The 27,788-nt window shown below is 36.5% G+C and overlaps 1 protein-coding gene across 1 annotated transcript; it reads right to left on the reverse strand.

Annotated features, from left to right (window-relative positions):
- Positions 1–17: 17 nt before the first annotated feature.
- On the reverse strand, positions 18–27,788 carry LOC128261759 (protein HEG). The gene is given in 14 exon segments (XM_052995609.1): positions 18–2,195; positions 3,452–3,633; positions 3,778–3,889; positions 5,122–5,244; positions 6,237–6,379; positions 7,227–7,354; positions 8,250–8,346; positions 8,424–8,696; positions 9,820–9,841; positions 9,843–9,984; positions 13,893–14,041; positions 17,907–19,052; positions 19,054–19,828; positions 27,680–27,788. Coding segments are annotated over 13 exon segments (3,585 nt in total). The 5' UTR covers positions 19,726–19,828; positions 27,680–27,788; the 3' UTR covers positions 18–1,799.

A 27,788-nucleotide genomic window follows, 5' to 3' on the forward strand; every position in this document is an offset into this window, starting at 1 on the left:
AATAAAGCCTTTTCACGTTTCGCTGGAATTTTCCACTTTATTTTGCTGATTGGCTTAAAAATTAAATTGTAATTGCCCAAAACGCCAAGTGTTTTGCCATAGGTTAAGTTGCTGTTATTGTTATTATTATTTCATTTTCATTACAATACTTTCATTTGCTTTGCTCTCTTTTTTTTGTTTTTGTTTCCTTAGGCTAAGGCTTCTTGTTAATTTTTTATTATTTGTTTTCCGCTTGTTCTTTTTTTTTTGCTTTTTGGTTTGCCTCACTTTATCGTTATTAATTACTTAATATAGCGTTTTAATTACAATCTCATTTTTCTTTGCATACCAAATTGCACGAAAGTCTATTGATGCAAAAAATGGATGCATCAAGTCTCAATTTAATTCACTTATTTGCCTGACGGTATTTTTTCTGTGTGGATTTTTCATTCGATTTAAATAGCAGCAGAGCTCAACTTTGTGCCGACCTCTTGTGCAATTCGATCAGTATTAATGTTTACATATCAACAGCAATATGCTAAATGCGGCCAGCACCCGGACACACGCACCACACATTCATTTATGGAAACGATTTCAAAATAAATATTATTTATGCACAAAAAACATATTAACTTTTGTGGCTACAATTTTAATTTATGCTAATTATTTTTCACTAACAACTTTCGACTGCGGTCGAACATTTGGGGGCCAGGAGCAGCAATAATCTCTGATATCTGCCCTGACCATATTCAATTTAAATCACCCAACCGTTTCCAGCTCAATTTAAAAATTAATTAAAACTAAACTAAACAGCATTTCGTGAAATTAGTTGATATAATTTCAATATTTGCGACACGTTCAAGAGCAAATTGATTTCATGGTGACCGAAAACGCAAAACAATATAATTCTGTTTTGGGCTTTATTATTATTTAACTAATTGCTAACATTTGCAAATGAAAATGCGGTACAAAAACCACACTTTATTAAATGGCATCAAATATTATTTTTTTTTCCCATTAGAGTGACATATTTTCAGACTGACAAATATAATTAGTCCGAATCTCTTTGATGTTTGGTCAAAAGTTTTCCTAAATTTCCCCAAGGATTACTTTAACTAATTAAAATTACAGAGAACCTCTTTTGTCTTTTGGCCAGCCAAATCATTTAATATCTTGGAAATGTCCATATGCAAATGCGCACCTATAAAGTTAACTTTGAGACCGGACATTTGCATAACAAGTTTATGAAGGTTTTATGGCCACAATTAGCATAGAAAATCTGCCATATCTGAAGTACACTCCTTCAGGCCAAAAACATAAAACGATTCCACATGAGAAAACTTACATACAGTTTCAAATTTGCAAAACTCATACAATAAACATAATCTGAAGTAGGTTTAATGCAAGCATATAAAACATTTACATAATTCTAGATGATCTCCCTTCATTCGGTGTGTTTTGTAATCAAACATTATCCTTTCTGTGTGTGTTTGTGCTTGTGTTTGTGTGTGCTTAGCCTAAATAAACCTTGATAAACAAGTATGCTAAGCCTATTTATGCCAGAGATACATGTATTAATCATACATACATATATGGGTTCTTGGCATTAGCCGGAATCATAATCAATAAATTTAATTCACACATGTCTTTTAGTTTATTATTATCGGTTACTGTTCAATATTTGGAATATTCAACGAGTAGCATCAAAGATAATTACACAATCACACCCAAAACCCAACCCAATATATTTTCTCCACTCACTCCAGTTTGTGTGGGGTGAATTTGACTGACCATCCGCCGCTGCCGTTATTATCCAAGTCTCACTGTATCAACGGTGAGTGCTGTGAGTTCTCGCTAAAGTCCACCGTGTAGTACATGTCGTTCTCGAGATTCATGGCCAGGTGCCGTTGAAAAGGTCGCTCCTGCAGCTGGCCACCCAGCGTGGTCTGCGTTTGCGGCTGTCCTGGCAGATGCCTTGTGACCTGCTGAACACCGCCTCCAGCGGTCACGCCCCTCGGTCCACCCGCGGGCGCCACATTATTGGCACCACTGCCCGCGGCCGTCGCATTCGCAGCACCCTTTCCACTCAGCCAGTGTTTGTTCAGCTTGCCCTGCATTTTTGGCCGGCGACTGAAGCCCAGAATGGGTATAAGCGAGGTGGAACGTGTCGAGAATTTCCGATACGTCTGATTGACCTTGCAGTGACAAATGGTGACCTGCAACGGAGAGAAATGTGTGCGAGGGGTTAGGTAAATGGTTATGGATTGGATTGGCGAGTAATGGTCTTCGTGGTTGCCAAAAAGCAAGGTATTTGCTGGAAGCTGTAAGCTAAAGTCCAGCCAACTATAATTTAAAAGTGCATTCAAGTTAACTCACATATTTCAAAATTATTTTAGGTATCAGTTACTATTGATGTAACTATTACTAAAGTTCAGCCAACTTTAGTTTAAATGAGAATTTAAGCTAACTTGCACATATCAAAAGTATTTTATTAATCAGCAGTTACTATTTTGTTAAGTTTACTAGATAGGGGGCTGTAAAAAGTCTGACTTAGCCTTTTTTTAATAAAAAAAGATTATCTACTATCACATAAAATAAAATAATTAGTAACATCAACTTTATAGATCAACGCTTTAATTTTTATAAATCAAAATATGAAAAACTTTAATTGATGTACACTAGGAACTTCCCAATAAATAAAAAACTCTAATTGATATTCTTTATGAAAAACCAAAACAATATTATTTTAAATTTTTGGCAAGGCGAAATGTCTCAAATTTCCATAAAAATTACTCATACGTCACGTATGCCGGCTAAAATAGTATATAAAACAATTTTTCTCCTACTTTTAACATTGTTAACTTATTGAACACTTTCAAATGACAGAAAATATAAAAAGAAAATCATCAACAAAAAAAAACAAAGACAACCGGACGTATGAGTAATAAATTTTAAATACCCTCAAATTATTTTTTTTTTTTAATTTATGCCGCCAAGCCTTAAATGCACTTATGTTTGGTTAGAGTAGGACCTAAAGCTGTTCTAAAAACTTTAAAATAAATCAAATATGTAGTCAGAATAAAAATTTAAACTTTGCTCACTAAATAACCGAAATGAAACTTTCGACATTAACCTGTCCAATGCAGGACCTTTATAGGCTTGCATTAATTTGGCAGGGGAGCGCATACTGAATCGCTTTCCGGGTCCAATAAATTGGCATGGACTCGGCTCTCCACTTGAAGGAACACACATTGTGAACGAACGGACACCAATTGTATAAATTTGCATCCACTTTAAGCCCCGGGTCCAGGCAATTGGGTAACTTTCAGTTAAAGCCGTCGACTGCAGCTCGAACCATTTTGCTGAACATCGAAATGAATATGCAATGCCAGTTCTCGCGCACTTTGCATAACCGCAGAGTACAATTTCCCCCATGGCTTGGGATTTTTGGGGGTAGGATCCAGGAACTTACCACAACGGCAACGATGAAAATGGCGGCTGCCAGGACTCCGGCCGCAAAATATGCATTATGCAATTCAATGGGACTCTTAAGCACAACCGATGAACCGAAAGTTTTGTCATTAAAATTTCTAGCGTTGGCATCGTCCACAATAAATTCGCTGGAACTAACGACCGTCTCCACCACAAACTCATCTGCGGAAAAAGGCCGGAAAAGAAGAAACAGGCGCAAAAAAGTTAGATAGCCGCCGAGGAAAACTTATTTCTGCTGGCCACGCTGATGGTCCTAATCAAGTTAATGACTTTGCGGTATTTTAGGGGACCAAAAGCGGAACTCACCTTCGCACATGGTTCCCGTGTAGCCGGGTCGACAGGCGCAGTAGAAGCTATCGCCGCTGGACCAACAAGTGCCGCCGTGGGTGCAGGGATTCACGTTGCATTGCTGGAAGTACTGAAAGTCATCAACGCATTGGTGGTGGATTGAGTGCTAGAGTGCTTGGAAAATACACCATAAAATGTACACCCAAAAAAAAATAATTGAAAAGCAATTTAGACTCCAACGAATCCAATTTGCCATACATTATTTTGTTTATATTTTAGAAATATTAATTTTTTTTAATAAAGTTTATTATATTTACTTAATTGTGCAAGTACCTTAAAGTGGTATATGTATATATAAGTATCATAGCCCAAACTATTCACGACAAAGTAAGTTAAAGAATAATTTTAGTGCAAATTGTTATGTAATATTTAATTGTTTTACCTAATTGCTTCTACCTTTTCATCTACATTTTTATAAAAGTTGTTTTTAAAACAAAGCCGCTTAAATGGTTTTCAAGTTCCAAAGGCAAGAAAACAATCTCTATTGCTATAAATATACTTTTGTACTCGTAATAAAAAAACATTTTTGTATTATATCTATGTCGCTGCCGGAAACTGCGGAAACTGCTATCATCTAACCACACCCAACTAGCAATTAGAATGGAGGAGCTGCCTCCAATTTTCCCCTACTTTTCGGGGCGGTTGTGTGTGCCTGGCATGTAGAATGTAATTAATTTTGCTGCCTTCGCCAACAGAAGCAACGAGCCACTGGCTGCCGCAATTTCGAGCCGTGGTCTGCACCAGCCACGCCCCCTTCAATGCCCGACCGCCCCCCTATATATAATGACAGTGTTCTCGGGATCCTTGGGTCCTTGGAAGCAGTCGCGGTTAGTCAGCGTATCCATCATTTTCACAAAGCTTTAATTATGGCGCCTTGACGCTTAATTTATGTACATTTTGTTAAGTTTTATTCCAGCACCATGCAAATTATCAAGTTCATTGAGCGTTTATTAAAATTCTTTTTTGTCGCGACGGGGCTAACTCAATTTATGAACTAAGTTTAACCTGAATGGAAATTGATTTGCAATGCTAAACAAGCGGAAAACTTCTACATGGAATATCAATTTCAAATACACAGCACAGCACACAGACTATTCATTTGAGGTCGACAAGGCGAAGTCATAAATCAGTTTTAAAATGCACACAGCAATTGTGTATGCAGTTGGCCAGGAAAATTGGCTACAATTATGCCACTGCGAACAATCTGTATTTAGCCACAGATTGCAAAATTTTTGCCTGCCAAAAGGAACTACCGAAAACAGAAACAAAGTCCGAAACATGACTGCATAAATCATGACTTACCGTTCGTGGCATTTGATTACAATCCGGTCCGTTCCGACCTCCTGGGCATTCGCAGCTGAAATCATTTCCATGATCAATACAGCGATGTCCTTCGGGGCAAGGCTTGTTGGCGCAGAAATCAACCTAGAAGAGCACACAACAGATGAGAAAAAAAAGGCGGGCACGGGCACAAATCAAAGCATATTGTGTCGGTAGAGTCGGAATAGAGAGCTCTGAAACTTCATTACGTATTCAAAAATGTATTTGCCCCAGCATTCGTATCCGAAGAACAGGCTCCCTCCCATACGAAGCCCCAATTCATATATATATATAGAGAAAGGAAAGAGGAGCAAATTAAATCAATATCCATTCATGTCCCACAGACAACTGCCGGCTGGCTGGAGAAGTCCTTCCACTTTCTCATCGGGGAATTGTCGCGGGATTTGTTTTCAATACAAAATATTGATTATCCTGGGGAGCGAGGAATCAACTAATGGGCACTCTTGGGGTTTGTTTTTCATTGCACAATTTCAAGACATGATTTTTCACACACCAAAGGTTGCTTCGTAAATATCTTAAGTATTCCCACATCAATTGTGAAAAAGCATACTTCTTATAAATCGACTTCACAATATGCGAGCGATGTGGTTATTTTATTTTAATTTATTTATTATTAAATAAGACATTTGAGCTATTTTCAAGTACTTTTTGTTATTTATTTTTATAAAAGATTTTCTAACTTTAATTTTTTAATTGCTGTTTTTGAAATAGTGTTATATTTTTTCGTAAATTTTTTTCGCGAGACGGAATATAAACCACATCTGTGCAGATTGCAACGGCATTAATCTCTTATTATAAACTTTGGGTCCATTGTATTTTAAAATGTATGTGTGGCTGATAATCTAAACAAAAATAAGAGACAAAAAAGCGACATTTAAACATTAAAGAAGGGTGTAGAAGAAACGTCCAAATAAATTTATTAGTTTTGAAATAATTCGTTATGAAGCATTTGAGTGGAGGCAGGACTTTCTGTATTTTTATATGAATTTTTGTTCAGTTTTTGTTAAGATATTTTCAGCTTCGTTCTCGCCCAAAGTGCTACACCACTTTATATTTATTTGGCATTGTTCACTCACCTTAATTTGGCAACGGTTGCCGCTGTAGCCCTTCGTGCAGCGACACTCGTAGCTGCCAATGTGATCGATGCACTCGCCGCCATTCTGACACGGATTCGATTCGCATTCATTATACTCGAAGTTGCACAGTTCGCCGGCGAATCCTGCGAGACAGGATCCAAAAAAAAAGGGGAGAAAGAAGGACAGAAAACGGGGGGAGCAGTTCAATAGGTTGTGGGTAATGTAAATGTGCAAAGTAAATGAAATGGAAATTTCAATGGGAAATGGGAAGTGCTTTGGCTGGGCGACGACAGACTGCGACGGAGCCGCACTGTCTCGACTTCCCGGAATTGCCCTCGTCTCTGTCTCAGCGATTTCTTATGTCTTATTTTTTATAGCTTTACTTTTATTGTGATTGAGTGCGATTTATGCAAATTGTGTTTGTGCCAATGAAATAATTTATGAGCTGGCTGCGATGTAGATTTTTGATTTGCGCAAATTTCAATTCAATTGTAAAAACGAAATTTGATTGCCTTTAAAGTACGTGAATTTTTTGGCGGAAGTCAGGTTTTACAACAGTTTATTAACTCAGATCAAATCTAGTCTAGTCTAGCACATTTACTTTTTGAAAGAAACATTTTTTATGTTAGATAATTTTTGTGTTTAATAATAACTACCCCACATTTGTTAAGGATGTTTAAATATCTTCACTTTTTGTACTGTTAAAGGTTAGATAATTATTTTTGCTTCAATCTTTTTAAAAATTTAATTTCAGCCTTAACTTTCCATTTTAAGTTCCTAGAAAATTTAAAAGCAATACAAGTAAAAATCAAATACAAATATCCAATATATAATGGATAACGACCAAAGCCAACAATCGTTGTTTGAAATTTCCACGATGATAACTCACAAAATATTGGCATTATGGGAGCGATTTCGCCGAGCGAATCAACAAAAGAATGAAGGCAATTTGCGTTTATTTGGCTGGAATTGTTGGCCGCATTTACTCACCTGGCTGGCAAAAGCACCGGAACCCGTCCTCCTGGTCCACGCAAATACCGTGAACACACGGCGAGGACTCGCATTCATTCAGGCTGTGCTGGCACAGAGGTCCTGTGAACCCTGGCGAACAATCGCAGCTGCAGGGGCGCCGAAATGGGGGGAGGGGGTTAATACGGTTGGGAATAACGTTGGACAACAAAGAAAAATTGAATTGCAGAAATTTTTGAACATGCGACAAAAGTCAACATTTATGAGCAAACACAGACGGCAACGGCTAGACAAAACCGCAAAACAATGGCCAGGATAATTGAATGAAAGCTGCTGCTGGTGGCCCTCCTTCAACTGAATGTGTACTCTGCACTCAAACTGAATATGATTGCTGGATTTTCCAAGAACTGAGTTATCTTTAGTTAAAAAAAAAAAACTTTTGTTTGTAATTTTAAGTGATGAAGAGCAATATTTCTTTTGAATTCTATACTTTGATCATGTCTCACGTATTTTCTAAAAGTTTAAGGATAATATAAGAGGCTCAACTTTTTTGTAATGATTGACAATTCCGTAAAAATAATTTTTTACGATTATTACAATTTATTATAATACAATTTTCAGGAGCTTTGTTTATCTGTTATTTTTTTTTTTTGAGGCTAAAGATAAATATATCTATTCAATTTTATACTTTGTTTTTAATATGGTAAATATTATATTACTTTCTCAACTTTTTTTTAAATATGATTGGCATTTCAATAAGAAATCCTTTTTAGCTTATGTGGTTTTTATTTAATTTGAAATTTTTGGCTAAATGATTTGGGCAGGAAATAAACAAGTCTAATCTATCTGAAATTTTAATTATTAATTAATTAACTGTTGTGTACCCATATTAAATTGAATTTTTGTTATAGAATTTTATGTTTTCTAGGTTTTCAAGCTTATACTTTTGAATGCCTATTTTTTGTGAGTGTATCTAAGCCAGCTCATGCTTCTCTGTCTGCTATTTCTGTCCTTCCTTTCATCTTTTGTTTGCCTTGGACTCACCGAAAGTGCGTGGAGTTGCCCACACAGCTGCCGCCATTCATGCACTCGGCGGGATTGCAGGGATCCGACTCGTATTGACAATTCTTGCCCGCATATCCTGCGAAGACGAAGTGGTTGGGGAATGGATATTAATAGCGTTACCACTAATGAGGCACTAGGTGCTAATGACCCTACCGTACGGACAAAGGCACTGGTAAGAGTTGCCCTCGTGACCCTGCGACAAGTCCACGCAGATGCCATTGTTGGTGCAGGGACTCGGGTTGCAGGCATCGATCTCCTCACAATGGGGTCCTGCGAAGCCACTGCAGCACTGGCACTCGTACTCCTCCATCCCGGCATTCGAGTAGCACACTCCCTTGCCGGAACAGTCGGCGTTGTCGCCGCAATTGTCGGTTTTCGTGGTCACCTTTAGGCGCACACACTGCGCTCCCCACAGCTCGGAAACCACTGTAGGGGCAGACAACGAAAAACGAAAAAAGAACACCGGGAAGGGTTTCGTATTAATTAAGGCATCACCGAAGGCAGAGGGGCCACATTGCGAAAAAAGTAAACATTTTTAATAGGCCAAACGGGAACCACAAACAGGGTAAAAATTGCTCCCTCAAGGCGGCATCCTCTGCCAGGAGACGGAATTGATACCGCATAGATGAAGATGGAATACCCCAGCTGGGGGACGATTAAGTACCCTATCACAATGTGCTGATAGCTCTTCGGTGAGCATTTTAGTTAAATATTCAACAAGATGATATTTTCTGTGGCACAGTGAAAAGGATACTTATGAACAAGAAATTTCAATATATTTATAACATAACAAGCTGAATTTAGTATAATTATTTTAATAAAGAAACCTTAAATCTAGTTGTTATACTCATATAATTATAAAAATGCCATTTAACATTTGACATTGAATGTAACTTTTAAAAATATATTTAAATATATGTTACTGTATTCTATAAGCAATTAGAAAACCATTATCAAAGCAATAATATTTTTTTAAGACCAGGGACCTTTGCAAGTATAAGAAACTGGATTTTATTGACTGTTTAAGTTTTTGAAGCCTTAAAATAGGAGTAAGAGAATTAAAAAAAAAACAAAGTTACTTTATTTATAAATTGTGTATATTTAATAAATGTCAAGGATTAGTATTCAATTTACGCATTTTGTTTATGACAGTCTCGAAGAAGGAAGTAGTCATATACATTTTTTTTTATTTTTTTATGAAACATTATATAAATTAATAAATTTAAATATAGGTTTTTTCTTGGCTATTTGTGTGCAAATTTTTCTAAAAGAAGAACCAAGAATACATTATTAAACAGCATAGCATTAACGTTTAACAGAGAATACAATTGCTTTTCGGTTTAAAAATAAAAGCTCAATACTTAAAACCCCTTTCAACCCTTTGTAGCTTTAATATTAGAATGAACGCTAAGCAAAATGATCTAATTAAGACCCCTCTTCATTCACTAACTAACCGAAATTCGCGTGCCCCGAAACCAAGCCCACCGCAAAGTTAGTAAGAGTACATCCCGCCGGCGGTAAGTTCGTCTACCGTCTACCGACTACTCACCAATTAGCAGGTTAACTCCCTCAGGTGAGGTCCTTATCGTACAGTGTAACCAGTTTCCTGCCGTCGACCACCAGCGGCGTGATATCCAGCAGGACGCCCTCGGTAACGTCGCAGTGTTCGTGGCCGGAACGAGTTACCTGGTACACCTGTGTGGCATGTACCGCGCTGCTTGTTGACGTTTATTGGCCCAGAATCCAGGTGAGAGTGAAGCGGCAAAAAAAGAGATATACACAAATAGAGATATATACAAATAAATATATATAAATACATATATATAGAAATTTATACTGAGTGAGGCAGGCAAGTTAAATGGCTTTTGTTTGCTTGCTTAAGTTATAAATATGACCAAAGACGTCAGCAGAGCGAACTTAGTCCTTGTTCTGCCTGTATATGTGCTTAATTAATTGAAATTTATTTATAAGCAGTTGCTCTCTTTCGGTTGCCTTGTTCTAGCGGAAATTAAATAGCACAAAACGGAAATGAAATTAGTCGAGGCTGGTTGGCTGGGTCGAAGGATTTCTTGGGTCGAAGGATTTCCCTATAACTTCTATGTTGCCAGGCTGTTATTGCGGTTACTTTTTGCGTGGGGTTTTTTATAGATAAGAAGATTCTAATGGACTGCAGGCTTAAACTTCAGTTTTGGGTAATTATTTGCCAGAACAAACTTTATTTTATCTAAAATATGATTGAAGTTGTATGTTAAATTGTAACACATTTAATTTACATAACTGTTGGATAGATTTTTGTTCAACGATTTTAATTGTATCTGAAATATGATTTAAATAGGTTGTTAAATTTTAACAGATTAGTCTTTGATTTAATACCTCTTTTAATTTTCCACAAATTTTTTTTTTAAACTATAAAAAGCTTAATTAATAAAATATTCCTTCCTTTGTTTAATAATACCAATTTAACTATTTTGGTAAATATTTATTTTTATTTATCAATAGCTTCAAGTCATTAATTTATGAGTTTATTCTTAATTACCCATCGATTTTAATGCGGTATTGTGTTATAAGATTAATATCATTTTCGCTGTCAGAGACAGATGTTATTTATGTTGTTCAACATTTAGACATTGATTTGGCATGATGTTGGCTATTTCTGAAATATACTAATACTAAACTGTAAACTTCTAAGTTAAAGACCGTTTTTCAAAATTTAAAAAAGGGAGAACCACTTTTCCCACTTTTCTTCATCTAAAGCCATCGTGTTTAACTTTGTACTTCCCCTGTAAAGGCAAAAACATAGACACAAACATGGGAAGACACCTCATATAGTATCCAAGTTTGCAATTTTTCTACAGCACGTAGTCGAGTTGGCGGGATGAAAAAAAAATGGTAAACTTGTTAGAAAGCTGCGAGCCCGGAAAGTTTTCACTACCTCGAGCTTTCCCAATCTATTTGCTACCCACTCGCTTTTCCCTGGCTTCACCGTAGTATTATTATTTGTTGCTATTGCATTTGTTAACTTGGCTGGCACACACACTCACCCATACACACACTGGCACACACACACACCCCCATATTAAATCGATAATAAAAACTTTTTTGACATCTCATTTTCATAGTTGGCGGGAACTTTTCTCTGCGAACCCTGCGCTCAATTGTACGCCATACTTCGCATCACTTTCACTCCTCAACTAACTCGATTGTTTGCGGTCTTATTTTGCCTTTGCCCCCAAGGAAAGTTACGAAATCGCAACTTATGCCAGGCATTTTGAGTTGCCACAGCCGCGGGCTGAACTGAATAAAAAGAGCAAAAGTATATATGGGAAAAGCGGAAAATTTCCATCGCAGCGGCGGTCGCGTTTGATGTCTGCCCCGAAAAGTTCGACAAATGAATTTTAATTTTTCTTGCCCTTTCTTTTTCGGGGGTGAAAAACTTTCGTGATGGGTGGCGGCGGCATCTATCAAGCGATAAGATAAGAACCAGCCGCCGAGAGCTAAATTAAAAAGAGCAAAAAATGTGTGTGCAGCAGCCGGGGTAAAAATGATAGCAAAAACCGAGAGAAACGTGATAATTGCCATGGCAAAAAGGGTCAGCCAGCTGTGGTGTGTGTACGTCCAGGCCAATGACAAATGGTCAACAACTAGGGCTACACATGAGCAAAATGTTTAAGTTAAATTTGGGATTAATTCTATGGGTGTCTTTTTACTGTGATTTTATGGGATAGGTGTATTTAAAAAAAAAGTTTAACCCATAATGTTGATTAAAAAAACCTTAGACAAATTATTGAAATTTAACTTGAAACTAATTAAGTGTGTTATCATACCGTAATAGTGGGATTTATTGCTTTAAGTTTAATTTGAAATAGACCAACGTTCCTGTTTTATTTAATAAACTTTTTCTTTGTATTTATTTTTGTAAGATAGAAAATACCAAGTTGATCGTGAAATGTATTTATATCGGCTTAAAATTCATTTATTATTTGTTTGCCTGGAATTAAATAGCCTGCTTGAGTAGCACTAATAACCATTTAATACACTTGGTATGATTCAAATTACATTTATGTAACTATGTTATTAATCATATTAATATTATTAAAAAGGGAATGTAATTAAACATTTCAAGCTTTTTGCCTACTTAAGTGGCATTAACAACTATTTAATATCCCGGGTATAATTAAAATTTCAACTATGGTAAAGCATGAAAAATATTTAATAAACGTATTAAAAAAGGATATTTTTTCCTGTGATCGGACAACTGGCTGACATCGCATTTATATGCGCAGTTTGTAAAGGGGATATTTGTAGGGCATTATAAAATAAACAAAAAACCGAAATAAAAATTTGCGAACAGAAGTAAAGGAGAAAGGTCAGAAAAGAGAGTTAGACAGCTACTGCGAAGTAAAAGAAAACAATTTAATAAACTGTAAAAGGGGCATGATAATGGCAAAACGTGTCTGGGACCAGTAACTACTTCCCCCTGTCATCTTTTTCCCTAGCAGACGTGCTGAAGAAAAATCAATAAAGGTCCTTAATGGACGTTATTATATAATAAGCCCCCGAACAAACACGTTTCAGTGCGCATTAAGGCGCTAACTGAAAATAAAAACAAAAAATAGCTTAGCTCACACCCACACCCACATACACACGACCTGCCAACTAGGTGTAAAAATAAAGGAGTGATTTTTTTTTTTTTTGTTTGTTGTGAGTTAGGGGAATCCCCCATTTTTCTACGGAGCTCAGGTGTCTGGTGAAAGGGTCGCTACATGATGAGCTCAATGATGAGGCAGCAGTTGCTGTTGCTGCCGTGCTGTTGCTGCCGTGATGTGGATGTTGCTGCCGTGCTGTTGCTATTGCTATGGGTGCTACTGCTGCTGTTGATGATGTTGCTGATGGCACATAATGACAGTTTTTTTCCCGGGACCCCAAGTCACTAGCTTTGATCAACTACATACATCACTGCCAGCCGTCAGGTTAAATTCGCTTTGCAAGCAACGTTTGCAACAAGTAATGGCAGCACAAAATTGGGGACTTTGCAATTGGATCCCTTATCTAAGGTAAATTGATACTTTTGTTTTTTGTACAAATAAAAATAAATCAAAACTAGAGTTGCAATGGTTGTTAAAAAAAAAATTGCAATTTTGTGTAAGGTTTTTTAGAGATTAGAATAAGTTGGAATTTTTCACGCCATCAAATCTTCTATATTTATAGCATAGCCATTTAGTTTTTCGTTATTTTTTGTTGACCTGCATTGTACTTGTATTATCTCAAAAAAAAAATCCATGACCAATTATGAAAGTGGAAATAACTATTTTTTCCCCTTCAAAAACATGTCACTGTCAAATGGCTTAAACAAAAAGTTTTGTGTGCACAGCTGTGGAAAACGTTGACACAATTACATTTTAAATTGTACTCATTTATTAATTAATTAAAAATGAAGCACTCACAATAGAATTGTTATATTATTACTTTGCCATCTATAAATTTCCATAGTCTTTGTTTTGGCCTGGTTTTTGGTTTTGAGTTTCCATTAAATTGTTAAAGGGCTGTCCGTACATTTAAAATTCGTTTCATGTTTACCATTTAATGGATATTTCTTTCAATTGAAATTTCCTTGGCACTTACCTGCTTGTGTTGTTCGGCTCATGCGATGGATTTAACATGGCATCATTGATTTCCACAATTAAAATGTCGCCGGACTGGATTTCCGCCTCACCGCGCCAGGTTAAAACATTCGGTATGCAGTGCTCATCCGGCCTACAATGTTCCGTGGTCTGAGGAAAAACAGATTGAGGTTGAAAATTGTTTATTAAACTCATCTCTATTCATATAAGTGAGACCCAAAAGGTTTTTCCGTCTGGTGCGGTTTGACAGCCGGACTAAACTGAATTATTTAGCAAGTTTTCTAATTTTACTTTTATAACATTGTCTACGGTCTAGCGAAGTCTGGTCCCTTTTAAGCCAGTTTAGTTTTGCGGCAGAAAGAAATTTACATAAGTAGTAACCCGAAGTTAATAAACTTCCTGCCAAAAGGTTCATTTAGGGTGGGTTTTAGCAAAGTTTCTAACATATGCCCATATACACTTGATGTTGCCAAATTTTTATTAATTTGGGTTAAGCCACATACATAAGCCGCCACTTAGGCGCATCACAATCGGTATACAAATATAAAGAAATAATCCACAAGCGAAAAAACTGGACTTTGCGGTCGTCCCTGCCCTTTTTTATGTGCTATGTGTTTCTATGTCCAACAATTTTAGCATATTTTTGCGCAATTTGAAGCGGTTTAGTTTGCCTGTCGCTTTTTTATGCTGCTTTTGTACTGTTCGGGGGGATTTGTCAGAGCTCCAAATTTATGGCATTTTAATGGCCGGTCTCTACGCACATAAAAATCTACATTGTATGTTGGTCAGCTCGGAAAAGCTGCATATTTACATCTAAAAAGGGAATGTTTTCCCATTGGGGAATGGCCAAGTTTTGGGTCACATAGAATTTCATGCGTGTTTTGTGGTCAGCTCTTTTTTTTATGAACACCGCAATTGGTAATGGCATAAATTTCCATTTTTATTTGTCGTTTCTGTTTGTTGTCTGAGTTTACTTGGAAATCATACAATTTGTTGAAATTAAAACCACAAACAACAAAATTCACGCTTGGAATAATTTTAATGGCTTGTATTTGAGCTTTTAAAACTTGGTAAAAATTGTTTCAAGTTTTTAAGCCATCTACTTAAATTGTTTTAATTTTCTAAAGTGTCTTCAAAACAACGCACTCAATCATTAACATAAGCTTCTATCGAAAAAAAACTAAAAAAAAACTTTCAACTAGGCTTAAATGACTTAAAAAGTAGCTAAATAAAGAGCGAGAGAGGGAGAGAAGAAATGGACGAACAATTCCATCAAAACGAGACCCAAAACAACAAACGGCAGAATAAACAAATTCAGTTGAAAAATGTTTTCACTGACCTCCCCAGCACAAAAAAAATGTGGAGAAATGCTTTCACCTTTTATGCAGAAATTGTTTTCTTTAATTGTTTTCTTTTTTGTGTACCTGGTCGCTGGGAAAAGTGCCTCGACCAGTGCCTTTTCCAAGGATGCCAGCATTAATTTTATGCAAGGAAAACATTTTGCAAATGCTAAATGTATACGTATTTTGCTTTTAGGTGGCCCAGAGTTTGCATAATTCTGCAGTGCTTCTTAATTGAATTCATGGCCGAGCTGCCATTGGCCATTTGCTGACCAAAAAGGTAAACAGGAAATCATTTTCGTTACCTTCCTTGCTCTGCTCCATTTTTCTCACCAACATAGGAAACGAATCTAGACCAAAACAAGCCTTCAAATGGCCATCAATTTTAATGGTATTTTGGTTTAAAAATACACACACACATTCAGCAATAGACTGCCTGGCCGAATGTTAATTAAACATTCGGTGTTCAGTCATTTAGTCAAAGGTTTCTACTCAAAAATGAAACACACACACATAACTCCAGCTGCCGAAGAAAAGGGTGAACGAAACTTTCTACGAAATGAATTTAAATATTTGCCAAAAGGGGCAGCAGCAGCTGTGATTTGGCCAGGCAAATGGCTTGATTTACGTCAATATAAACAGGACATGAAAGGGATATGTATAGTATGTGCAGAACGGAAAACTGACTCGGAGCCCTGTGTTCGCAGATGGAATTTGCCATATGAGCTCCGGTCGGAGTCCCTTGTCTAGTTTATTCGTGATTTAACAACAAATGCGATTTAATAAAGAAATGGACAACCCTTTTCTCAGCTGAGCACACAGTGCGTTTCGAGTGTGGTAAAAATTTAATATCCGAATAAAATTATAATAAATTAAAAGTTTCTACGGTTTCTATTCAAATAAAGTAAAATATTAAATGATGAATTAAATTATAATACATTAAATAGTTTCTATGGTTTTTACATATATTTGGTATAATATTCAATGCTGAATTTAATAAATGCTGATCAAATACTAAAAGCTGAATTAAATTTTAATAAATTAAATAGGTTTTTAAGTATTCCTGACTATTACTGATTATTAGCTTCAGCTTATTGATTACAAACTTTCACTTAAATTCCCATCATTAATTTAATATCTTCCATATTATATATTATATATTTTATATTAATATTATTGATCTCAGATAGGAAGACAGTTTTTAGTATGGTAAAATATTAAATGCTTTATTAATTTAAAATAAATTAAATAGTTTCTTTAGTGTTTCAGCTTATTAAAAATAAACTGTCAATCTAATACACAAAGATATAAGGTAATTAATCTGCTCTTACATTTTATAATGATTTTTTTTATTTTAAATTTTTTTTTGCATTCAAAAATGTTTTCATATAAATATTTACCCCTATAAGAAATGATTTATTGTATAAAACCTACACATCCGAACCGGACTGTAAACATGCCCTCAGGCATTGTCCTTTTTTGCATAAGGACTGGAGAAAAACCTTCAGGTTTCCGGTCAAGTTGTTTGGGGTCTTCTATCCGCTCTGCTTTCACATGCCAAATAGAATGACGATCAATAATTTCCTTGTGTTGGCCAACTTATCGGGGGATTAAATTTGCAGGGTTCGTTTCGTTGAATCCTTTTTTCGATGTCCTTTTCTTGTCTAGTGAACTGTTTCCGTCAATGTTAACTCCAAATGTGCTTGTGATTTATTTATGTGACTCCGGCCGACATTGATTTCCTTCGGTTGCCGAATTGTCTCAGCTCTAAAAGGTTTTCAATTAGCCGAGCAAACAGTTTTAACAAGTTTCTGTTGTTCGAAGGGAAATTGGATATCGAATGTCGACTGTCTGCTGTCGTTGGTAAAGTTAAAGAATTTGTGGGTTGCTTTTCGTGGCTGCCTCTGTGAACTCAATCCCCAATCAATCTTTTGCGAAGTGATTCGGTAGCTTCATTAGGGATTCTCGTTTCCGTTTGGCTAATCCGTAGGTTTGTAGAGCCCGAAAACTAAGCTTCCTCCATACTAATTAGCCGTCAGCAGGCGTATTATGTAAATGGAGTCCGTTAGTCAGTCGCTCACTTCCCATTCCCTTTTTTGTCCTGGGCCCTTTCCCCTAACCACCAGCTAATTGCTTAACCCGCTTACTCGAATAACACGCATACGCCGTGTGCTCTCATTCCATTCAGTGGTTAAGCTGTCTTTTATTCCACTTCCTGTTTGTCCCTTTGTCTGCCTAATGATAAGAACTTAATAAGGCCTCAATTGTTTTGATAACAGGCGACAAGAGAAAGCCCTAAACGCAGTACATATGAAGAAGTTTTGGTGGTTGAACTATGGTAAAGTCAGTTTACTTCTTATAAATTCAAAGTGTTTGTTCACTAAATATAAAACCAATTAAAAAACATTAATTTTTGTTCAGTATTAAGCAGCAGGGAATTATCAATGTATTTTTTAAGTGGCCAAATAGTTTTTCAAATGGACTTTGAATATATAAGGGTGGATTGCCTCATTATTAATCTTTAATACTTAAACAAACACAGCTCGTTTTTATTAAGTCAAAGTGTTTACTCAAACCTAAATCAGTTTAAAATAAACTAGCCCAATGTTGTTTATATTGAACAAGGGATTATGAATTAGTAAATATTTAGTACATACTTTTTCGAGTGTACTCACCACAATGGGCAGCAGCAGTTCGTGGGTCTCATTGCCTCGCCACAGATGTGAATCCTGCGGCACTGGGGGGATCTCGCATTCGAGCGAATTGATTTTCTCCTGCAGGCGACTCAGGATGCGCGGCCTGGCGATTGGCTTTGAGGCGGCCTTAGTGGGATTAGCTGGCGGATAGGAAGGCGGATGGGTGCGGGTTCGAGTGCGAGTCCTGGCGCTGGCCAGCAGTGTGGCCGTCGTGGTGGTCGATGTGGAAGTCGATGATGGGGATTCCCCGGCAGCTGTCGTCTTGTCACTGGACTTTGGCGGCGGTGTCAAGGCCTTCAGCAATAATTTGGCACGCTTAAGCTGCTTTTGATATTTTCCATTAGTTGTTGTTGAACTGCCAGTAGTAGTTGTTGATGTTGTTGTCGTTGTTGTTGTAGCTGACTCAGTAACAGTTGTAGTTGTAGTTATTGGTGTTGTGGCACTGCTGGTGGTTCCACTCGCTGTACTTGTGGTTGGGTTAAAAGTTTGCCCTTCGGGCGTCACGTTCAAGTTTGTTGTGACCCGAGTTGTATCCTCCGCTGACTTTATCGGACTGCTGCCTTCAGCTTTGGCTGCTGCCTTCATTAACTTGCGCTTGTTGTGCAGCAACATTTCGTTGTACAGCTCCTTGCTGTTGTAGAACTTTGTGGTGGAGAATTCGGGATGCGAGGCGGCTGGGGGATCGGCATCCTGTTGGAACTTGGTGTTGGCAAAGTCAATGTGCGGCATGGCCATCACGTCGCTGGCACGATGTTGCATGGGAAACTCGAAGCTTTTCTTCACCCTTCGATCGATAAAAGTGTGGCCCGGATGTTGTCTGGTAGGCGAAATAGTTGTGCTAGTACTAGTCCTTGGCCTAATGGTTGTGGTTTCATGCAGTTGAAATTTGCTCTCTATTTCGGTTATCAAATCATCTTGATCGGCCAGCAGTTTGCCCGTGAAATCAGCTGTGGTTCCTTGATTCGGTCTCACTGTAGTGGGCTTCACTGTGGTAACAAACTTTTCCTGATTTATTTTGATTTTTTCCCTCACTTCATTCTCCTCTATATTGCCCATCAAGTCCACCTCGTTGGGCATTAGATTTTGCTTGTATTCCTCGGCATTTTCGGGATGTGTGAAAATGGTTCCGCTGCTTGATCAACTCATCGTTGTCGTTTTCTATGATTGGCTGGAAATCGTCCAGCTTTAATGGATACAGATCCACTATATTCAGTTTACTGGCCGTGGGCTGCTGAGCCAGCATGGCATCGTATCGGGCGCGCTCCTCCTCATTCAAGTCGGCCAACGTTTCGGCTACTTGATATGAGGCAGCAGCCTGCATTTGAATTTGCAGCGGCGAGATGGTGGGCGTCAAATCATCCCCATCCTCCTCCTCATTCTGATCCTGATCCATGGCTTCCGGTTGTTCGGTGGTTGTTGCCGTACCATCAACTGGCTTTTCGCTCAATTTAATGCGATGCAGTGCATCCTTAATGCCACCTATTTCAACCAAATCGGCTGCTGGCATTTTTTGGGTGGTTGTCATTAGCCCGTCTTTTGGGCTTGCACCATTTTCCTCCACCAAAGTTGTTGTTGCCCTGGCTGTTGTTGTACTAGTTGTGGCCGTGGTGGTGGGCGTGGCCGTTGAGGTTGACCCGCCCACAGCGGAAATTTCCCTCAATTCCTCCGTAGAAATTTTCAACTGCGTTCGGTTGCCTTTTGCCGTCAAGTCGTTTGTTATGGTTTCACTAGTTGTTGCTGTTGTTGCTGCTGCCGCCACCACCGCAATTACCAATGTAAAAATGCAGATTTTCCACATTTTTCTGACTTTGCGAATTTAATCTCACTGCTATAAATTTTTATTTTGATTTTCGCTGGCCTTTTACTATTTTTATAAATATCCGTTCATGGCGCTTGTAAATCTGTAAATAGAAAAATACATATTATTAGTGCAATTTATTTTTGGTTTCCCTTTTATTTTCGACCACAATCATCCATTTACCAGCACAAAAAAAAAACATGCTAGTCATATTTTATGTATAAACCCATTGCCCGCTAACTTTCCGTTGTTTGGCTTTTCTGGCAAATATATGATATGTGCATTTAATCGCATTTATTTTTTCAGCGGGTTTCGCTCTACAACATTTGTTTGCTCGTTTGAAAATCTGATGGCACAAATAGAATTTATGATGCCTGGCAACATATGAATTAAAAATCCATACACTTATACATTATTTGCAGAAATTCCATACGCATTTCAGAATTTGCCAACAATAAACTGGTTAATTCACTTGTTCAGCGAAATTTTAGGCATCTCGAAAAAAAATTTTTCGCTCGATGAGTTGTGCGAAAGTATGAAACAAATTTTGTGAACTCAACACTTTGGAAATATTTTGGTAAATGTATATGCAGGGCGAATGATTTTGTCAGCTAATCAAATGATTTCCATTATACGGGTCAGCCCATTCATAATTCATTGGTCAAATTGAACAAATGACAAAGTAGAATAACTTTTGCATGCAATTGAATTTGATGGCCTGATAAAAGGAAAACTGCAAATATATAGTATAATTGACAAAGCATTTCAAAGGCCACTGAAGCCCGAAATCAGTTGGGAATTCCAAGGAGACCCGATTGATTTGCGGCCCACCGCGCTTAACCCACTCTTGCCCCATCATTGGCCACTGCCACTGGCAGCTGACAACTCACAGTTGATTGAACCCAGTGGACTGAACGGGACACCCATTGAGTTAACTTGAGTGGAACTCGAGCTGGACATACTTTCATGACTGGCTCTGTACCCGGTTTTCTCCCTTTCGCATGCTTATCTCTGCAGTTTGTCAACGCAACTAAAGACACAGCGTCGCCCCATAATTTACTTGGGTGCACTGGGAGAAAATATGCCTAAAAGTGTTACTAAAACAATAGCAAATTTGAGTATTTATTTATTTTTGTAAGAAAAAACAAAAAAAATTTAAATGTAACATTTGAAATTTAGTTAGTAAAAACTATAAATACTTGTTAGAGTTCTTAGGATATTTAAGGCCTACATTTCAAATGTATGTATTTGAATATAATTTGAGCTTGTGAAAGTGTAAAAAAACAATTATATACATCTTTTACAATTTCTATGTGAACAAAGATTTCTTCACATTTTTCAAATATTTGATTGAAAATAAAGTATATTGAAAAATTTAAATATCAGATTTGAAATTGAAAGAGTGAAAGTTAAAAAATTAATACTCTTGATTATTAAAAAATTTAAAAGGATAATTTTTTTTGAAAACATTTTATTTTTTATTCTGTAAAAATATGTTTTTTGCCTCTTCAGATTATATATTGCATTTTTTTTTCTCACAGTGCGACCTCATGTGTAGACGGGCATGAATGTTGAATCTAGTTCAACAGTCGTTCGTTGTGGTACTTTATGTGCGACAGATTTATCAGGAAAAGCCATAATCCTGAAGAAGGGAGCGCTGCAAAGAGAGTTGGGGTGAAGATTTCTTGAGCTATTTATAGGCACATTTTCCAAGATTAAAGCAGTTTTGTGCTCGCTCTGCAAAATGGTTTCATATGACCAGTCAGAGTGAGATGAGCCATCTTAGATATTCTGTTTGAATTTGGCGTTGGCCGTAAGGCTACTGGAGTTCAATCGATGCTTAAACTAAATTGGCCAGAGAAAATGCTGATGATTGGTCGGTTCATTTAAGTGGAGAAAGTCTTTTTAATTTATATAAATTGATGGCAATTTGGCACTGATTTTAATTATTCTATAAAATTGATGTAGGCTTAAATTCTTTAAAATTGAAGGCCCTTAAATAAAGAAACCCAACTATCAATTAATAACAATGCTTTCAATTGTAGTAAGCTATTATTTGTTTTCAAAAAAAAAATATTAACCATTTATTTTTAAAAATTTTAATTCGATATTACAAAAATACTCAATAATAATCAAGCAAACCATCAGCAGTCTAAATGTTGTTAAATAAAAATGTTTCTTTTGCTTTAGTTACTATCAAATAAAGTATTTTACATAGCATGAATTATTTTAATTTCGACACATCAAACCACAATTTACTCTGCAAAGGCAACTGAACATGGGCAAGCCACTACATATTTTTATGAAAAACTGTTGGCAAAATTTTGTCAATATTAAATAAAATATCAAGCAATGTAGATGCAATGGAAAATCATTAGTTTATTTCAAGCCCATCCCCAAAGGACTGCACACGCATGTGATCCCATGCCGGATTCGGTTTTGCCCGATGGCTGGCCATAAATCAAACCTAGTCGCACACAGTGGCGTCGAAAAGTTGCCTCCTGCAGTGCATGTGTAATGCCGGCTAAGTAGCTGTATATATTGCAATTTGTTGCAGCTGTGCATCCTGTGGGCGTGCCTACCTCTCACCGCCCACCCCCCACATTTCGATATGTCCTTGAGCGCCTCCCAGCAGGCATTCAATTAATTATTGTAATGACGAAATTAATTAAAACTCATCCAATTTGATGCTGTTGCGGCTTGGTCCATATTGAAAAGTATATTTATGTTCTGCGGTTTATCAGGTAAAGGTCCAAATTATATTCAGCACTCCAAACGGATGTCAATTCAGTGTTTAAGTGGGGGAAAAGCACATTCTGATTGGGGTAAAAGTTAAGAGCATCAGGGACTTTTCCGGCACAAACAACTTAAGCAAATTTATTTGTTTGACTGGAAGCAGCAAGCAAAAAAAAATCAAAATCCGCTTAGATCCCGCTCCTCTGGCCCCGCGTATTTTTTTAAATTTCTTCTTAAAGACAACTGAGCCCAACTTTTCACAACTCCAGAATCCCCTTACTCTCAAATTTTTCATCAACTTTTTGCGGTTGAGCTGCATACACAGACGTACACAAAAATATGAAAAAAAGGGCCAAAAGAAGGATAACGGGGAATATTTTTTATATTTTCTTTGAGAAATGAATTCAAACTGCGCCATTGCCCTATTTTTTTGTTGACCAGTCTGCACTTCAAACGTTTTTTTTCGAATATTTTTCTTTGAGAGCGATTGCTTCAATTAGAAGTGCAGACTAGGCCTTTCGTTTCGTCTAATTAAGTTATGTTGAGGATGGAACGCTGATGACAAAAAAATTTTAAGATTCTTAAAATCTTTTTATGAAATTTAAACAAATATTTTAATATTGAATATTATCTTATATTATTTATTTATTATTTTCTAAAAATGTTAGTTTGTATAAAAAAGTTTTCCTTTTATTAAATATTCCCTGTGGTAATATACAATTAGATCAGCTTTTCATAAGCTTTAAAAAAATAAACCATAAATCAAACATGTTTACAAACAGCAGAAGTGTTTTTATATATTTCAAATACATGCGCTTTTATAGGCAACAATTTTATTGGGTATTTTTCAATAAATATTGTTGATTTAATAAAGCGATTAAATTTAAAGCTGCCTCCTTAGCCAACAAAAACGTGGTATAAAATATTCAATATTTTTTGATAAAGCTTATCTAAGTCCCTGGCATTTCTTTCTGCAAAAATTTTATATTCAAATAGAAAAACTCATTTCTGTAATCCGGAAAGAGATCAACGTTCAGCCTTCCCCAAATGTTTCCTGTCATAAATCATGCTCACAAAGCTAATTCCCAAAATGAATCAAATCAAACGCCGGCTTCGAGCAAAGTAAAAATAAAAACACTTAAAATTTTCCCAATTTCCCAACTTAAGCTCACAATAAGAGGCAAGCAAAACTGGCAAATAAAAACGGTGGAGAGCAGTAAGGAAATAAATACACAGAAAATGGAGTGGAGTAAGCCTGTAAAAGAGCGAAGTAGCAAAAACGTAGGGCGAAACACATAAATAAACACGTTCAATGACAAACAAAAAAAAAATCAAACATTTCACTTGGCACAGCCAAAAAATAAATAATAATAACAACAAAAACGGGAGATCAACAAAAATTTTGTAGAAATGCTGGAATAATAAAAGTGAAAATGAAAAACAAATAAAAAAATGTGGGAAGAGGGGCGTGGGGCGTGGCCCTCTATGTCTGGAAAAACTTTTCTGCCGCTTCTTCTTTGGCAAACAGTTGCAGGAGCCGAAGAAGAGAAGAAAAAACAAAAAAAAAAACGATGTGAAAGAGCAAAATGTAAATAGAAATAAAAATGAAGCTAATTTAAAATGCGACGAAGCATGGCACTCACACTCAAAAAAGAAATCAGTAAAGGGCCTCGAACAAATATTACCAGGCACTCCTAAAGGTAAAAATTATAGCATACTTTTTTGGGCTTTGATAAACTGAATTTTTTAAGGTATTAAACTTTGATGGCTCTAATATATATCAGATAAACTTAAAGTTGTTTAATAAATTGAATCTGAAACACAAAATTTTTATTTTTAAATTAGAAACAGGCAAACTTTTAAGAGATTATTGTTAAGTTTATTTAGATAATACGATTTTTTAAGAGAACTTCAATTTTTAAGTTAAAGGAAATTTTTAAAGGCATTTAAATATCTTAGTGGACTAAAATAGTTGACATATTGATTGACAATATTTTTTAACAAATAGAATCGGAATATCAAATTCTTGTTTTTAATTTAGAAATGTCTGCATTTTAAAATATAACTGTTAAACCAAGTTTTAAATTGTTATATCTCAGAGTATAAGATTTTTTAGGAGTATTAAAATTTTTATGAACACTTTATACCCCTTTAATTTCCAAGTACTGGGTATAAAAATACGTATACACTGTGGCAATAAACAAGCGCTTATATCAACAGAGCTGAAAAAAGGCCATAGAGATGGGCCGCTGCAGATAAACATAGCGAAAAACATTTTTCGCTCTATGCAAAGCAACTTTTCTCCTCCATTTTCTCTGTATATTTAGAAATGTGTGTTGATTTTTTTGTAGCTTTCCTTTGGTCGCATTTTTGGGGTAACATACCCACACACCCATACACACACGCACACAAAAAAAAGTCTAAAAGAAGAATTCTAAAACTCGCAACCGCAAAAACCACTTCACTCCCCTGTTCTCCTAGACCAACTCCATCCACAAGTTTTGGCCTGCTGGTGACGCTTTTTTGATAGCAGCCCAAGCACAACCATTCCCCCTTTGATTCCCCCTAAGCCCGACCTTAAAACAAGGTGTGTCCTTGCACAGTGGTGGCCGGAATGGTGGGAAACCAGTTTGCCTAATTGAAGTGTTGCCTCATTTACCGAAGAGTTGAGTGGAAATTGTTGAACTTCTTTCAAAAGAGAACAAATGGAGACAAGATTTGCTGATCGTAAAAATTTAGCAACATGGTCTTCATACACTTTGATCTTCTAGCTTAGCTGAATTTTTATTAAAAAATAATTTGTTTTAACTATTTTAACTTACTTAAATTCATAAATCAATTTATCTAGGAGTTCTTAATAAAATAAACTTTCGCATCTATCTTACCCAAATTGAATATTTAAAATGATCTTAATTTTTAAATTTTGCAAACTTTAGCAAACTTTTCTAGGCACTGTGCAAGCTTTCAAGATGGATAAAGGGGCGTAACCAGAAGAGGATTTTCAGGGGTTTTCGTGGCGCCCAACTCAAAGTGTTTGGTGCTGCGTTGTAAAGAACTCGCATTTATCTTTATTTTTATGCCACAAACACGCCGTCGTCTTGCTCAAAGCGAACGAGGGGGCGACAGGGCAGGGTTTTTAGTGCGAGGCGTTTGGGGGTTATAGCGGAGTTAACTTTCGCACCCGCATCTTTGTGCCCCGCCCCCTTCGCTACCGTCTTTGCCACCCACTCCACCCAACTCCCAACCCCCCTTTCGTCGAACGCAAAGCTAAAGCCAACATTAGCTGGGGCCACGTTGAAGGCGGCTAACGCATACAAATCACAGAGCAAAGAAGGTGCGTGTGCGAAAACAACACTCAAAAAATATTTAAGATAAATACCAATACTTTTTAATTAAAAAAAATGTTCTTAATAAGAACTTCTTATATTCTGCAATTTTTCAGTGAAAAATGTTCATCCTAAAAAATGTTTCTTACTGGACTGAATTTATTTAAATTTGACCGAATACTGAATAACGTTGTTATTATTTGACAAACTTTTCCTTTTATTAATTAATATGATAATTAGTACATTTAGTAATAATAACATTACTAACTAGTTGGGGGCGTAGGGATGAAAATAATTTTACGTTTGAAAAATAATGGAACAATCTGTTTAACAAGATATACATAAAGCTAAACAACTGTGCCTGTGTTTATTATATGGGAATATTTTTTATTGTTTTAATTGTAAAAATTAAGCATTTTAAAGCTTAAAATACATTTTTTATATCTTCTCCTTGGATTTTATAATTTACAAATGGCGAAAAATTGTTGTTTTAATATTTATTTACTACATTTTTTTACGTTTTTAAAGTGTAGAGAAAGAGGCTGGCCAGAAGGTTGTAGGTCGTTGGGGGTAGAGGGTATATGTTGGAGGGCTTAATCTCTTCAATCTTCTAGTTTTTGCTATGTAAAGTGAAGCGCTTAAGGCCTTTCCTCGTGGCGTGACAACATCAGCCAACCGCACACACATTCAGTGCCATACCATCAGTTGGAAAATCGAAGCTCTTGTGCGGCACTTGAAGCGGTAAGCTAAGCTGGAAAAAAAGTGGACTTGGGAAAAGCGGGGAAAACCAGGGAAAGGCCAGGGGAAAACCGAACAAGAAGGGGGGCCACAAGAAGCTAAGTAAAGTTCAAGTGCTGAAAGCCAGAAGAGGGGGTGAAAATATCAGGCTTAAGCGGCGAGGACCTTGCACATCTGCCGGTAAACATTATTCAATGTAGTTCTTGAAAGCAAAATCACGTACAAACTTCGTCCGCAAGCTCCCTTTTATCCGCCGATTCGCGCCGTTGGCTTTACTTTTCGCTTTAGTTTTAATTTCAAATTATTTGTTTGGGTTCACCGTTTTTTCTTCGGCCTTGGCTTGTGGCTCTCTCTGTTTGCACTTTACCGATTTCCGTTTTTGTGTTTATTTTTGTTGTTAATTTCACTTTGTCGCTTTTTGTTGGTTTTTCATGAATTTTACTTTGTTTGCACTGTAAAGAGTTTTGTGGTTGACTTTTATGGAATGTTATCTTTTGGGTTGGTCAATGGAAATCCCCTAAATGGGTGTTCCTGCTTGGGCATAAGGTTTTTAATTAATTCGAGCATTCACCATTAACATCTTTATGCCTTTACGTATTTTTTTAACAGGTACGCTCTATTGAAAATCATTATGGTTGTAAAACGTGTGTTTATAGCATAAAAACCATTTTGTTGTTAAAACATTAAGTAAAGCGTTAGGTAATGAATGACCGTTAAGTAATGAATGAATAAGCGTTAATCACTCCATTAATAATTGATAACACTGAGTTTTTAAAACTTTAATTTACCTATTTTATTTAGAACTATACTGTCTTTTAAGTAGGTTATCAACACTTTAAATGGAATAACTAATGAACTGAAAATAATCTATGCTCTTTATTTCTTAAACTTGTATTTTCCATAAATATTTTAGGCACCCTCAAAGTGTATAAAAACTCAAGTGTATAAATATTTAAAGGTACTTTATTTTTATAAATAAAATCCCAAGCACAAAATATACATACTTAGTTTTTTTAGGTTTATTTTAAACACTATTGTTGCCAATTACACTATACCAAATATTCCAAGCACTTGGCCAATCAAATTTAAACCCAAAAGCGACTCGAGCTCATGAGCAGAAACATGATGATTTGGTTAGTCGGTTGGGAACTCACTTTAGTTTGCAAAACAATGTAAACACACTTCGACCGGGGGAAACTTTTTCTGGTTTTTATACGTTATTCCGATTCGAAATCGCGACCAACCGTAACGCTTCAAAGTTAC

Source organism: Drosophila gunungcola, unplaced genomic scaffold (assembly GCF_025200985.1).
Source record: "Drosophila gunungcola strain Sukarami unplaced genomic scaffold, Dgunungcola_SK_2 000001F, whole genome shotgun sequence".
NCBI classification, from domain to species: domain Eukaryota; kingdom Metazoa; phylum Arthropoda; class Insecta; order Diptera; family Drosophilidae; genus Drosophila; species Drosophila gunungcola.